This window comes from Pristis pectinata, chromosome 1 (assembly GCF_009764475.1).
Source record: "Pristis pectinata isolate sPriPec2 chromosome 1, sPriPec2.1.pri, whole genome shotgun sequence".
Lineage (NCBI taxonomy): Eukaryota > Metazoa > Chordata > Chondrichthyes > Rhinopristiformes > Pristidae > Pristis > Pristis pectinata.
The window spans coordinates 8,234,412-8,249,480 of NC_067405.1; the positions used below are offsets into that span (position 1 = coordinate 8,234,412).

A 15,069-nucleotide genomic window follows, 5' to 3' on the forward strand; every position below is an offset into this window, starting at 1 on the left:
AAGTTCCAGCACATCCCCTTTCCTCACATCAACATGCCCTAGCGTATCAGCCTGTCATACGCCATCCTCACAAACATCAAGGTCTGTGACAAAGCAAGGTATTCATTAAGGACCTTCCCGACCTCTTCTGACTCCAGGCACATGTTTCCTCTTATCCCTGATCAGACCTAGCCTCACTCTAGTCATCCTCCTATTCTTCACATATGTGTGGAATGCCTTGGGGTTTTCCTTAATCCTACTCGCCAAGGACTTCTCATGCCCCCTTCTAACTCTCCTAAGTCCATTCTTAAGCTCCCTCCTGACTATCTTGTAACTCTCCAGAGCCCCATCTGATCCATGCTTTCTAAACCTCAGGTAAGCTTCTTTCTTCCTCTAGACAAGATATTCTACATCTCGTCAACCATGGTTCCTTCACTCTACCATCCTTACCCTGCCTCAATGGGAAAAACCTCCCCCGAGCCCCATGCAAGTATTCCCTAAACAACTACATTTCCATCGAGCACCTCCCCAAGAACATCTGTTCCCAATTTATGCTCCAAAATTCCTGCCTAATAGCATCATAATTCCGCCTCACCCAATTAAATTCTTTCCCATACCGTCTACTCCTATCCCTCTCCAAGGCATTGGTAAAGGTCAAGGAGTCATGGTCTCTGTCTCCAAAATGCTCTCCCACTGAGAGGCAATGAACCTGGTCAGGCTCATTGTCTTGTACCAGGTCTAGTATGGCCTCTCCTCTAGTCAGCCTGTCCACACACTATGTCAGGAATCCTTCCTGGACACACCAAACAAACTCTGCCCTATCTATCCCCTTTACAGTAAGGAGGTGCCAATCAATATTAGGGAAGTTGAAATCACCCACGACAACAACCCTGTTACTTTTGCATCTCTCCAAAATCTGCCTCCTGATCTGCTCCTCAGTATCTCTGCTGCTATTGGGGGGGGGGGGGGGGGGGGGGGGGGGGTCTGTAGAATACTCCCAATAGAGTGATCGCTCCCTTCCTGTTTCTGACTTCCACCCACACTGACTCTGTAGACAATCCCTCCAGGACGTCCACCCTTTCTGCAGCTGTGACACTGTCCCTGATCAGCAAAGCCACTCCCCCACCTCTTTTACCCCCGTCCCTGTTCCATTTGAAACATCTAAACCCTGGAATATCCAGCAGCCATTCCTGCCCTTGTGGCTTGGTTACAGAATTAATAAGCAATAGGAAGCTGAGGATGTTTTATTGACTGGATTTGCTGCAGACATCCACGAGGGAGTCAGTACAAGGACAAGGATCACTGCAAAGCGAAAAGGCTTTGGGATGTCAGGAGGGGAGTCACTCCCCACAAGATACCCAGTCTCTGAACTGTTCTTGGGTCCGGTCCAGTTGATTCAAACCCAGACAATTGTCAATGGTGACCCTCAGGGTGTTAATGTCCAGGGACTCTGTGATGGTCATCCCACTGAATATCAAGGGTCAACGGTTAGATCCTCGCTCACTGGAGATTCATTGCCTACTATTTAGTGGCAATATTACTTCCCCCACTTAGGAGCCCTGTTTTGAACATTGACCAGGTTCAAGCAGGGATCAGCTACTGTATTTGCCGAGCAGTTGCAAATGGAATTGAACCTTTTACACAGAACAAACATCCCGACTTCTGAGCTTACGATGAAGCAGCTAAAGGTAGTTGAAATCCAACAATTTCAGGGAACCAGCCTTTCCTGTTTGTGAAAGAGCTGGCTTGTAAAGTTAATTCAGGTTTTCTTTCTCCATAGATGCTATCTGACCTGAGTTTTTTGAACATTCCTTATAATTTCAGATCTCTAACAATTTCTTATTTTTCACATCTCACAGTTCTACATTTCTCTCCTCTCTCCCTCCAATTATGCAGCTCCAGACAGATCAGCAATGATTGCTTGGTATTCATTCCCTTTTTACTTGGTACTTAAAAGCAATTGTGTCACCTGGATAACGTGGGTCTCCATCCCACTGCAGATATTGCCTCCCACTCTCTGCAACTTAAAACACACTTGTGACTCACTTTTCCAGTTTCAAAAGCATGGGAACACCACCAACTGGAAGTGGCCCGCCAAGCCACACACAACCCCAACTTGGAAACATATCGGCGTTCCTTCACTGTCACTGGGTCAAAATCCTGGAACTCTCACCCTGACAGCAGTGTGGGTATACTCACGCCTCAAGGACTACAACGGTTCATGAAGGCAGCTCACCACCACCTTCTCAAGAGCAACTAGAGAAGGGCAATTAAATGCTGGCTCAACCTGTGAAGCCCACACCCCTTGAATGAATACCTATTAAAAAAAAAGGCCTGATATATTAGCTCTCTTTTTCTCACCACAGATGCTGCCTGACCTGCTGAGTATCCACAGCATTTTGTTTTTAGTGCAGGTTTGCAGTTTCTCCCCACCCCCCCCAAAATCGCCCAAGGTCACTTACTACATATTGATGCTCCCCCTAAAACTTCCTCAACTTGCATGTCTTATTCCTAGTTTCAGTTACTACACAGCTATATTTCCTCCTCTTTCTAGACGGTAAAGCTGTTCAAGTTTTCTCACCGCACTGTGGAACCAACCTGCATTGGAACAGAGCCTGACTGTTGTGCATAGAAAGCCTGAGCTTGCGACTGGGTCTGAGGCTTGGAATACATGGAAGAGTACATAGGCACATCATTCATCAATTTGTTGTACAACTCCAGGGCCTCTAAAACTTTCAAATTCAGTTCCGACAGCTCAGAGTGCTTCCTGAATAAGAAAATGATGAGGTCACATGAGAGGCATACATTGTGTATGAACACACAAGGAAATATCTTGCATACTATTTATTGATTTTAAAAATTAAATTTAAGCTTTAATACCCTTTGTCAAAAATCACCACACAGGCCGACCCATTTCAATAGTGAATAAAATCATGTTGAAACCACCCCTGACAAACTTTACCGGTGAACAGAACGTGCCATAATTAGTCCTCTGCATATCATTTTCCAAACAGATGTTACAAGAACATACGATGTTAGCCAGTTGGAATTTCTGTCCTAGTATAGTCCAACCAGTGAATATATATTGTTGAAATAACTCTCGAAGTGGCCTCACTCAGTTCTCTGGGTTTCTATCTCTTCTGTCCCCAGTCTCATTTATTCTGTTAGCCCTAGCATGTTGGAATCAGCGATTTAACCATCCGTTTGGTATAAAGTTTGCAATGAAGGATTCACCAGGAGCAAATTAGGCCATTCAGCCCATCGAGTCTGCTCTGCTGTTCGATCATTTCTGATTTATTTTACTTCTTAACGCCATTCTCCTGCCTTCTCCCCATAACCTTTGATGCCCTTACTAATCAAGAACATATCAACCTCCGCTTTAAATATACCCAATGACTTGGCCTCCACAGCCGTCTGTGGCAATGAATTCCACTGATTCACCACCCTCTGACTAAAGAAATTCCTCCTCATCTCAGTTCTAAAGGGACGTCCTTTTACTCGGAGGCTATATCCTCTGGTCCTAGACTCTCCCACTACTGGAAACATCCTCTCCACATCCACTCTATACAGGCCTTTCAATATTAGGTAGGTTTCAATGAGATCCCATCTCATTCTTCTGAACTCCAGCGAGTACAGGCCCAGAGCCATCAAACGTTCCTCATACGTTAACCCTTTCACCCCCAGAATCATTCTGGTATGTGCGTGAATGGATAAAGAAAAATATTTAACCTCAGGATAATTTAGCTGCTAATTACCCAAATCAGAATACACACATAGAGAGCAGAACCCATCCAGTAAGAATTCATGAACAGCTGGTTCTCAGTGAAACAGCAGTGCAGGCATTGAGGCAAACGACGCCAATTTTAAGCTCAGCATAGGAAATGCCTCGCTTCCAGCTCGTGATGTCTCTCATAACCCATGCGACAGTCAGGCTTGAGCATAATGGACCCTACGTTAAAACACCAGAGAATCTCCAAGCTGAAGGGCTTTTTGTCTAAAGACTCCAAGAAGTCACTCCAGTGGCTCATCTTGCCTTGACAAAGGTAATCCATATTACAAATATATTTAGTGAACATAAATTTACCTTAACACATTACAGGAAGGTGGACAAGAGATGAGCTACACCAAAAACAAAACAGATTTGAACCTGCATGCCTATTTCTGGCAAGCCCATGTCAGAAATAGAGATTACTGGAAGAATGGCAAAAGGAGTTTTTATTTTGGCTTGGATCCCTACCTGTCTATTTCTTCAAGCTTTTCATCAATGATTGGTCCCATTTGTTGGCAGACATCTGGGAAAGAAGATACAAGACAAGTAAATCTGCAGGTCATTTGCCAAAATTGAAAGAAAACTTTTTTTTTCAGGTAACACATTTGCTTCACAACTGCAAGGTTAAGAGCTAGCAAGGACAAAGCCCTCAAACCAGAGCCTGAACCACAGGCTCCAGTTCACTCTTGTATACTAAGAGACATATCATGGTTTTCTGAACAATAAAGAGCAACACTCACTCTCACTCACAATTGGTCCGCACATTAGGAACAGTTATTACCAGCACCTGATATAAAGCAGCCTGCTGGAACTTGTTTATTTAGTTTGGACGACAGATGCTGTAGTCTTTTCAAACTGCAGTGCAACAGTTAATCACTAGACTGTTCAAACAGATGCAACACTGCAAACTCACTGCTGGGATATCATCCTTCAGCTGTACTGGTGATTTACACCAATGCACTGTCCATTAGTGGGCCTTTACCAACTAAGGGATTTTACCCATATCTTAGGAAAGATGTACTGATGTTGGAGAGGGTACAGAGAAGATTTAAGAGATGATTCCTGGAATGAAAGGGCTTACATACGATGAGCCATTGTCGGCTCTTGGACTGTATTCATTGGAGTACAGAAGAACGAGAGGTGACCTCATAGAAACATTTTGAATGTTGAAAAGACTGGACAGAGTAGATGTGGCTAAGTTGTTTCCCTTGGTGGGTGTCCAGGACAAAAGGGCACAGTGTTAGAATTAGAGGGTACCCATTTAGAACAGAAATGAGGAGAAACTTCTTTAGCCAGAGGGTCGTGGATTTATAGAATTCGTTGCCACGTACAGCTGTGGAGGCCCGATCACTGGGGGCGTTTAAGGAGGAGATTGACAGGTATCTAATTAGTCAAGGTATCAAGGGATATGGGGGAAAGGCCACGAATTGGGGCTAGATGGGAGAATAGTTTAGCTCATGGTGAGGTAGCGGAGCAGACTCGATGGGCCGAATGGCCTACTTCTGCTCCTTTGTCTTGTGGATTACAAGTCATCAACTGAACAAGTTCTTGAACTGAACAGGCACACAAATTGAAGGTCAGTGAAGAAGCTCAGCTACAGTAACGCCTACCTTCCCTCCCTTACGATAGAATCCCCTACCACTATCACTCTCCCAGTCCTGCTCCCCTCCTTCTGTACAGCAACACCCACTGTGGTGCCACAAACTGGGCTGTTGCTGCTGTTCTCCCCTGGGAGGTCATCCTCCCAACAGTATCCAACATGATGTACTTTATTAAGGTGGGGAATGATCACTACCTGCCTGCCCTTCCTGGTGGTCACCCATCTCTCAGCAGATTATTAGTCAAGCTCCCTCAACTGCATCAAAGCAAGACGAGGATTTATCTTCAAAGTCTATTTATAAAATAATTGCCTCTAATATTCACGATTTATGGTTGGTTACCTTCTAAATGGAGCAGCTCCACCGAATCAGGTTGCTGATCTGTGGGAATTACGTTCTGAAGCAGCTGCAAAACCTGGTCCATCTTCTCCTGCAATGACAAAATAACATTAAAAACAGCAGTAAGCACAGACAACTAAAGTTACTAAACTCACACATGGACAAATAAGTGCTAAATCTTTAAGAGCTAAAGCTCTCCAACATTAGGCACCATCCAAATACAGCAAGGCAGCGGGTGAGACCATCTCTTTTCGTTGATCCTCTGCTTTCCTGCTAAACCATCTTTTGTTTCTTTCTCACAATTACTCTCCTGAAGAATAGCTTGGCTTTCAAAAGTCTGGTTTAGTCTAATATAATTGGTCCAAATCACATAAATGCCAGGGCCAAGAAAGCTCAGTAGCACCTCCACTTCCTCAGGAGACTAAGGTAAGTTGACATGTCTTTTTTGACCCTCACCAATTTTTTTTAAATCATGAAAGCATTTTTTTTAAAAATAGAAAGCATCCTATCCGGATGCATCAAAGAAAGGTACGGCAACTGCTCTGCCCGTGACCGCAAGAAACTGCAGAGGGCTGTGGACACAGCTCAGCACATGACAGAAACCAGCCTCCCCTCCGTGGACTCTGTCTACACTTATCACTGCCTAAGTAGCCAACATAATCAAAGACCCCACCCACCCCAGACATTCTCTCTTCTCTCCCTCCCACTGGGCAGAAGATACAAAAGCCTAAAAGCATGTACCACCAGGCTCAAGGACAGCTTCTATCTGGCTGTTATAAGACCATTGAACTGTCCCTCGTACAATAAAATGGACTCTTGACCTCACAATCTACCTCGTTATGGCCTTGCACCTTATTATCTGCCTACACTACACCTTCTCTGTGACTGTAACACTTTATCCTCTATTCTGTTATTGTTTTCCCTTGTACTACTTCAATTCACTGTGGTAATGCAATGATCTGTATGGATAGCAGGCAAAACAAAGTTTTTCCAGTGTACCTCGGTGCACGTGACAATAATAAACCAATTTACTAATTAATACAAATCATTGCTGCTTGATTTTAAAAAAGGAAGTGACTAAAAGCTTTGCTAAAAGAGTTGAGCAGCATATTAAAGGACAAAGAAGAAATTCAGGGAAGGAATTCAAGAGGTTATGGCCTAGCTAGCCAGGGGCAAGGCACAATACAAGTGGAAGAAATAGAGAAATGCAAGAGGCAAGAGGAAGGCAATGTTGATGTTTGATGTGAAGGTTCAAACAAGTAGTAGTGCAGCGGTTGTGAAAGATACCAGAAGTCTACCAACATCCAGTGGGAATCAGCATTCCTCTGGGAGAGAGGAAAGCAAATGTACAGAAGAGTATTGACATCCAAACAAAACCACTTACCTCATCTATATAAACTGGCTCCGGCTCAGAAGGCTGAACATCTTGTACGGTTGTCTCCTCAGGCACCACGACCTTCTCTGGAATCAGTACAGAACAGACGGATGCACAAGGGTAATTTCCCACAGTTTTAAGCCTACACTAAGCTCACCGTGCCAGTCTCATTACAAGCTCTCCGATCCTCACTACAAAGTGCAAGAAAAAGGATTTTTGAATTGCACTACAGTGAAAGTGCACACATCAAATATTGGAGAGCAATCTCAACTCAGAGCAGGTTCAGAATTGATCAAGGATACTGAGTAGGAGAGAGGGTACAAACCAGATAAGCTTGGACAAAGTCTGCATGAAGAATACTGAAGTAACCTGCTCTTCAGAAGAGCCAGCATGGAAGTCCCTTTGACAGCCAGAGATGATTTTCATTTCTATAGCAATATTAACATAGTTAAATAACCTACATCACTTTACAGGAGTGCTGCTGCCTCAAAATGCAATGACCCAGGTTCGATCCTGACCTCGGGAACTTTGCATGTTCATCCTGTGACCGTGTGGGTTCCAAGTTCCCCAGCTTCCTCCCACATCCCAAAAAAAAAATGCGGGTTGGTGGGTGGCTGCTGTGAATTTCCACTAACGCAGGTGAGTGGTAGGAGAATCGGTGTGGGGATGTGGGGAGTTTAACAGGCATGTGAGAAAATGAGTTACAGGAAAATAAATGCGGTCATGCAGTTACACAGAGAGCTGGTATAAACTTGATGGACTGAATGACCTCCCAAGTCATAAGGAGCATATGAAAGGCAGGAAGACCCACAAATGTCAGCTCTGAAAAAGCTCAGTAACCACTTGGTTTAGGAAGCAATGAGGATGGGCAATAAATACTGACCTAGTGAACAAATAAAAAAGTTTACTTAATTCACTAAGAACCCATGAGTATCTGAATCACACCATCCAACTTCCCCCAAAACATTTCCACACTACTGGTGGGATTCATCAGGCAATCCATTTTGGTATCCTTCAAGACAGCACTCAAGTTGGAACAACCACCACATACAGGTCTGTTGATGCGAGAGCCTCTCTTAAATGCAATCTTTTACAACAGATTCATGGACCAAGCGTTGCTAACAAGCCACCACTTCATACCGTTCCCCAATGATAAGGCAAATACACAAAAACTATAACAATGAGACAAGTTAGTTCCACTTACCTGGCTCGGGGTCTGCATTCAGACTGGTCGACACAAAATTGGAAGGAAAAAGCCCAACACCTTTTTTAGTCTCTCCTTTCCACCAATTAGGGTCACTATGTAAAACATCAAAATATATACTATATAACTACACAAGCCTGGATATTAGGGATATTTTGACTCTGGACTACACTCCCTGGACAATAACCTCCATGATTTAGAATGCTGAGGAACACCACCCGCATTGGACCAAACCTTCACAGTCACTGGGTCAAAATCATGGAAATTCCAACCTAAGAATTCAAGGTCTAGAGCACCTCAAGGCAATAATTCACCATCACTTTTGCACGGCAGTGAAGGCTAGGTATTAATTGTTGCCCTTAACAGCTACATCACAAAACTCTTGTGGTTGTCTTATTCATTTATGAGATGTGGTTGTCACTGGCAAGGCCAGCATACTGTGCCCATCCCGAATTACACTAGGGTGTGTGGTGTTAAGCTACCTTCTGCAGTTCATCTGGTGAAGGTGTCCCAGACAGTAATTGATGAGGGATTTCCAGAATTTATACCAAGTGATGATGAAGGAATGGTGTGCGACTTGGAGGGGAACTTGCAGGTGTAGTGTTCTCTTGAACCTGCTGCCCATTTCTTTGGGTGACAGAGGTTGTGGGCTTGGGAAGCGATGCCACTGCACTACTTGATAAGAAGCCATGGAAGCATCTAAACCAATATTTCTCTCCCAATCAACATTACTAAAAACAGTTTAAAATTTGTCATCATCACTCTGCTATTCATAGGAGCTTTCTGTGTCCAAGATACATGCCACGTCTCCTACACTGCATGAGTGAATACATTTCAATTGTACTTGGTTACAAAATGCTTTGTGACAACCTTGAAGCCATGGGGAAACAAAATGAAGAAACACAGGCTTTTTTTTATTGCTCTTTAAGAATGAGAATTGCTGCTCACTATGATGTATGAAACAGACCACTTTTGAATGTGAACAATAGTTCATTACCTATAGTTTGTTGATTAAAATGAAAAAGTCATGTCAATGCAGCAAGCATCATCAAAAAGCAACTGCAGATCAGAAGGAATACCATGACCTCCAGTAGTTAACTACTAGCATCATTATTTAAAATTACATATTAAAATATGTAATCATTTAAAAATAAAAATTAGGGAGCCCAAAACATCCAAATTATCACACTGGTTGATCAGCAATAGGATTAGAACACTCCACAGTTTACATCCAACTCTACCATTCAATGCAATCACAACTGATCTGTATTTACCTTAGTTTCATAATCGCAAAAAGGTCAGCTTTGAAACTATAATTGATTCCCAGACTTGTAAGCTTTGAGGGAAGAATATTCTAGATTTCTACTGGCCTTGCATTAAGTAGTACTTAAGTAGTTAAGCTGACATCACCCTTGAATGGACCGATCTAACTTTGTTAAGCCTCCTGTTCTAGATGTTCCCAATGCCCCAAAAATAGTTTCCCTCTTATTTAGAGACCATGTACAGGAAGGTGAACACACACAAGGAAGCTGCCAGAGCTAAAGAATTCTGGCCATCAGAAAAGGTTGAGTGGGCTAGCGTTGTTTTCCACAGAACAAAAAAGGAGGTTGAGAGAAATATATATATTACTTAGAATATAACACTTTATATTCTAAGTACATAAGTAATTTTATATACCTAGAATATAATACTTTATATTCTAAGTATATAAAAGTAGATGTGGCAAACAGGACGAATATAGTATTTCCCTTGGAATATGAATCAATTGCATATTTCAAGAGGCAAGGTAATCAACAGTAGGGTAATAGATTTAAGATATTAAGAGAAGGATTAATGGATAAAAAATTACTTGCCCCTAGTTGTTAAGCTGGAAAGAATGCAAAGAAGATTTCTGAGAACGTTGCCAGGACTCAAGGGGATGAGCTTATAGGGAGAGGTTGGACAAGTTAGGACTTTATTCCCTGGACCATAGGAGACACATGGGTGATGTTATAGGTGTAGAAAATCATGAGGGGCATAGATAGGGTGAATGTACAGAGTCCTTTTTTTCTAGGGTTGGGGATTCAAAAACTAGACTGCCTAGTTTTAAGGTGAAAGAGAAAAGATTTAAAAAGTAACTTCTTCATACAGAAAGTGGTGCATATATGGAACAAGCTGTTGCAGGAAGTGGTTGAGACAGGTATAATAACATATAGAAACATAGAAAAACTACAGCACAATTCAGGCCCTTCGGTCCACAAAGCTGTGCCGAACACATCCCTACCCTAGAAATTACTAGGCTTACCCATAGCCCTCTATTTTACTCAGCTCCATATACCGATCTAACAGTCTCTTGAAAGACCCTATCGTATCCGTCTCCACCACCGTTTCCGGCAGCCCATTCCATACACTTACCACTCTCTGAGTGAAAAACTTACCCCTGACATCTCCTCTATATCTACTCCCCAGTACCTTAAACCTGTGTCCTCTTGTGGCAACCATTTCAGCCCTGGGGAAAAGCCTCTGACTATCTACCCGATCAATACCTCTCATCATCTTATACACCTCTATCAGGACCCCCCCTCATCCTCCATCTCTCCAAGGAGAAAAGGCCGAGTTCCCTCAGCCTGCTTTCATAAGGCATGTTTGGCATTCCAGGCAACATCCTTGTAAATCTCCTCTGCACCCTCTCTATGGCTTCCACATCTTTCCTGTAGTGAGGTGACCAGAACTGAGCACAATACTCCAAGTGGGGTCTGAGCAGGGACCTATATAGCTGCAGCAATACCTCTCGGCTCCTAAATTCGATTCCCCAATTGATGAAGGACAATACACCATAAGTCTTCTTAACCACAGAGTCAACCTGCACAGCCGCTTTGAGCGTCCTATGGACTCAGACCCCAAGATCCCTCCGATCCTCCACACTGCCAAGAGTCCTACCATTAAGACTATATTTCGCCAACATATTTGACCTACCAAAATGAACCACTTCACACTTTTCTGGGTTGAACTGCATCTGCCACTTCTCAGCCCAACTCTGCATCCTATCTATGTCCCTCTGTAACCTCTGACAGCCCTCCAAACTATCCACAACACCCCCAACCTTTATGTCATCCGCAAACTTACTAACCCACCCCTCCACTTCCTCATCCAGGTCATTTATAAAAATCACAAAGAGTAAGGGTCCCAGGACAGATTCCTAAGGTGCACCGCTGGTCACCGACCTCCACTCAGAATATGACCCTTCAACAACCACTCTTTGCCTTCTGTGGGCCAGCCAGTTCTGGATCCACACTGCAATCTCCCCTTGGATCCCATGTCTCATCACCTTCTCCATAAGCCTTGCATGGGGTACCTTATCAAACGCCTTGCTGAAATCCATATACACTACATCTACTGCTCTCCCTTCATCGATGTGCTTAGTCACATCCTCAAAAAATTCAATCAGACTTGTAAGACAGGACCTGCCCTTGACAAAGCCATGCTGACTATTCCTAATCATATTATACCTCTCTAAATGTTCATAAATCCTGCCTCTCAGGATCTTCTCCATCAGCTTACCAACCACTGAGGTAAGACTCACCGGTCTATAATTCCCTGGGTTATCCCTACTCCCCTACTTGAATAAGGGAACAACATCCGCAACCCTCCAATCTTCCGGAACCTCTCCCGTCTCCATCGACGACGCAAAGATCATCGTCAGAGGCTCCGCAATCTCCTCCCTTGCCTCCCACAGCAACCTGGGGTACATCTCATCCGGTCCCGGCGACTTATCCAACTTGACGCTTTCCAAAAGTTTCAGCACCACCTCTTTCCTAATATCTACATGCTCAAGCTTTTCAGGCCGCTGCAAGTCCCCACTACAATCCCCAGATCTTTTTCTGTAGTGAATACTGATGTAAAGTATTCATTAAGTACCTCCGCTATTTCTTCCGGATCCATACACACTTTCCCACTGCTGCACTTGATAGGCCCTATTCTTTCGCATCTTATCCTCTTACTCTTCACATACTTGTAGAACGCCTTGGGGTTTTCCTTAATCCTGCCCACCAAGGCCTTCTCATGTCCCCTTCTGGCTCTCCTAATCTCTTAAATTCCTTCCTTTTAGCCTTGTACTCTTCCAGATCTCTAACATTACCTAGCTCTCTGTACCTTTTGTATGCTTTTCTTTTCCTTTTGACTAGATTTATTATAGCCTTAGTACACCACGTTTCCTGTATCCTCTCGTGAGAGGATACAGGAACCGAGATTATCCTTCTGATAATCCTTATAAGAAGGGCCTGATGGCAATAATTTATGATCGGATTATGAAAGTACGTTCAGAGGAACTTGATAAAATTAAGAATGAATGGGAAAGAGAACTCCAGATACTTTTACCTACAGAGACATGGAAGGAAATTCTTCAATTAGTTAATATGTCTTCCATGTGTGATACACACTCTTTGATACAGTTTAAGGTGGTTCACAGGACCCATATGTCCAAGGACAAGTTAGCCCGTTTTTAAATCCTATATGTGACAGATGTAATTTGAAGGTGGCTTCCCTGACACATATGTTTTGGTCCTGTCCCCTTTTGGAAAAATATTTTTAACATTATTTCATCTGTATTGAGTATTGATTTACAACCTCATCCTATTACTGCAATTTTTGAGTTACCAATGATGGAATCTCGCCATTTGTCTGCTTCTGCTTGTCGCATGATCGCCTTTGTCACATTAATGGCCAAGCGATCCATTTTGTTCAAATGGAAGGATCCAATACCTCCCACCACTTTTCAGTGGTTTTCTCAAACTATAGCATGTTTAAACTTAGAAAAAATTAGGAATGGTACTGTTGATCCTTCACTTAAGTTTGAGGAAGCTTGGGAGTCCATTTATTCAATATTTCCATATGATATAAGCTGACCTTTTTCAGATCCCTTTCAATAACCCTTGAATGCAGAGGACCGGAGTTGACTACATAGTAATGTTTCTTTTAAAAGACAGCTGGACAGGTATGTGGATAGGAAAGGTTTAAGAAGGATACAGGCATCTTGGTCAGCATGGACGAGTTGGGCTGAAGCGCCCACTTCATTGGTGTATAACTCTATGACTCTAATGCTGGGGGTCTGGACCTCACCGCCCAGAAGGGTGATGAAGGCAAACAAAATCATCACATTCAAAAATAACAGAATGGTCATTCGGATCTGTAACCTACAAGCCTACGACAGAAATGGGAAGTGGCATTGAATTAAATATTGCTAATTTAGCCTCCACTGGCATGATGGACCAAAAAAATATAATAGGTAAATTACTATCAAAGTATTTCCATTGAAACACAATTAAATACCTGAAAAGGAATAAGGACTAAGAAATGAGAAGGGAAAGAAACTCGTAGTTTGCCTCCCAGGTGCCAGGGTCCAGGTATTAGAGCAATTGAACTTTTCACAGAATCATAGAACAGTACAGCACAATACAGGCCCTTCGGCCCACAATGCTGTGCCGACCTTTAAACCTCGTCTAAGACTATCTAATCCCTTCCTCCCATATATCCCTCTATTTTAAATTCCTCCATATGCTTATCTAGTAATTTCTTGAATTTGACTAATGTACCTGCCTCCACCACCGCCCCAGGCAGCGCATTCAATACCCCAACCACTCTCCGGGTAAAAAACCTTCCGCTGATATCTCCCTTGAACTTCCCACCCATTACTTTAAAGCCTTGCCCTCTTGTATTGAGCATTGGTGCCCTGGGAAAGAGGCGCTGGCTGTCTATCTATTCCTCTTAATATTTTGTACACCTCTATCATGTCTCCTCTCATCCTCCTCCTCTCCAAAGAGTGTCTGTGGCTGTTTGGAGAGACAAAGGGAGCTAGGGCTTCTAGCTCCCTTTGTCTCTCCAAACAGCCACAGACACAAGAGCTGAAGGCTTCCTTGTGTGCTGTACAGTTCCATGACACAGCTGATCTGCTGGTACTCCTGCTGTACTGCACAGTAGGGGATAGGCACCGTGGCTCCAGACCCACTGCAATACAGCTTTCAAAGAATATCAAGATTGACAAATCTCGTCATTTCCAAAAGATACCTGTCATCTAAAATGGTGATTATTTCCCCCGCTTTAAAAGTAAGCTCATTATCTTCAACAGCCTCAAAGTCGTAGAGAGCACGGACCATGCGTATTTCAGTTCTGTGACAGTTCACAGCACTTTCTGCTGACGGGTAGAAAGATTTTGTCTCTGTCTGCTGCTGCTGCTTCTGGTCTTGCAAAGAAATTTCAATAGCTGGGAAAAAGAAAGCACAAATCTGTAAATATATTGTATACTGTACTAGCGTATTCTTTTAAGCTAAATATTCTTTACAAAGTCAATCAATTACATTTCCCCTTATTCAAGGCATGGTCTGTAACATCCACCCATAATACATTGAAAACCTTACACTTGTGTCACAAACCTCAAGAGTTGAATAAACTTCAACTCTTCACATAATATTCTCATCTACAATTGGAATTAGAGAGGACGTTTGGGGAGAATTTTAAAAAATGGGATTAACCAAGGATTAGTGCAAACAGTTGGTTGATGATTAGTGCGGACTCAATGAGTCGAAGAGCATGTTTCCATGCGCAATTCTCAATGACTTCATGACAATTGCTAGCAAGCACTAAGTCCACACTTACCTTGAGCAGATCTTCCACAATGAAGCCATGGTTGGCAAGGTCCTGAACAGGTTAATCATCATCATGGTAGGGCCTTACACACCCCACCAACAGAAATAGCAAAAATATCCAAGTCATGTCCTTAGACTCATCTGGCTGCCAAAAGAGTCAAAGTACTTGAATACTTGTGAATATC

The 15,069-nt window shown here is 43.1% G+C and overlaps 1 protein-coding gene across 1 annotated transcript in view; it reads right to left on the minus strand.

Annotated features, from left to right (window-relative positions):
* The window catches only part of stam2 (signal transducing adaptor molecule (SH3 domain and ITAM motif) 2), a 43,553-nt gene that overhangs the window by 8,609 nt on the left and 19,875 nt on the right, over window positions 1-15,069 (minus strand). Inside the window, 6 exon segments of the mRNA XM_052017361.1 lie at window positions 2,578-2,746; window positions 4,217-4,271; window positions 5,689-5,776; window positions 7,070-7,146; window positions 8,265-8,359; window positions 14,307-14,502. Of these exon segments, the coding sequence (XP_051873321.1) occupies window positions 2,578-2,746; window positions 4,217-4,271; window positions 5,689-5,776; window positions 7,070-7,146; window positions 8,265-8,359; window positions 14,307-14,502 (680 nt within the window).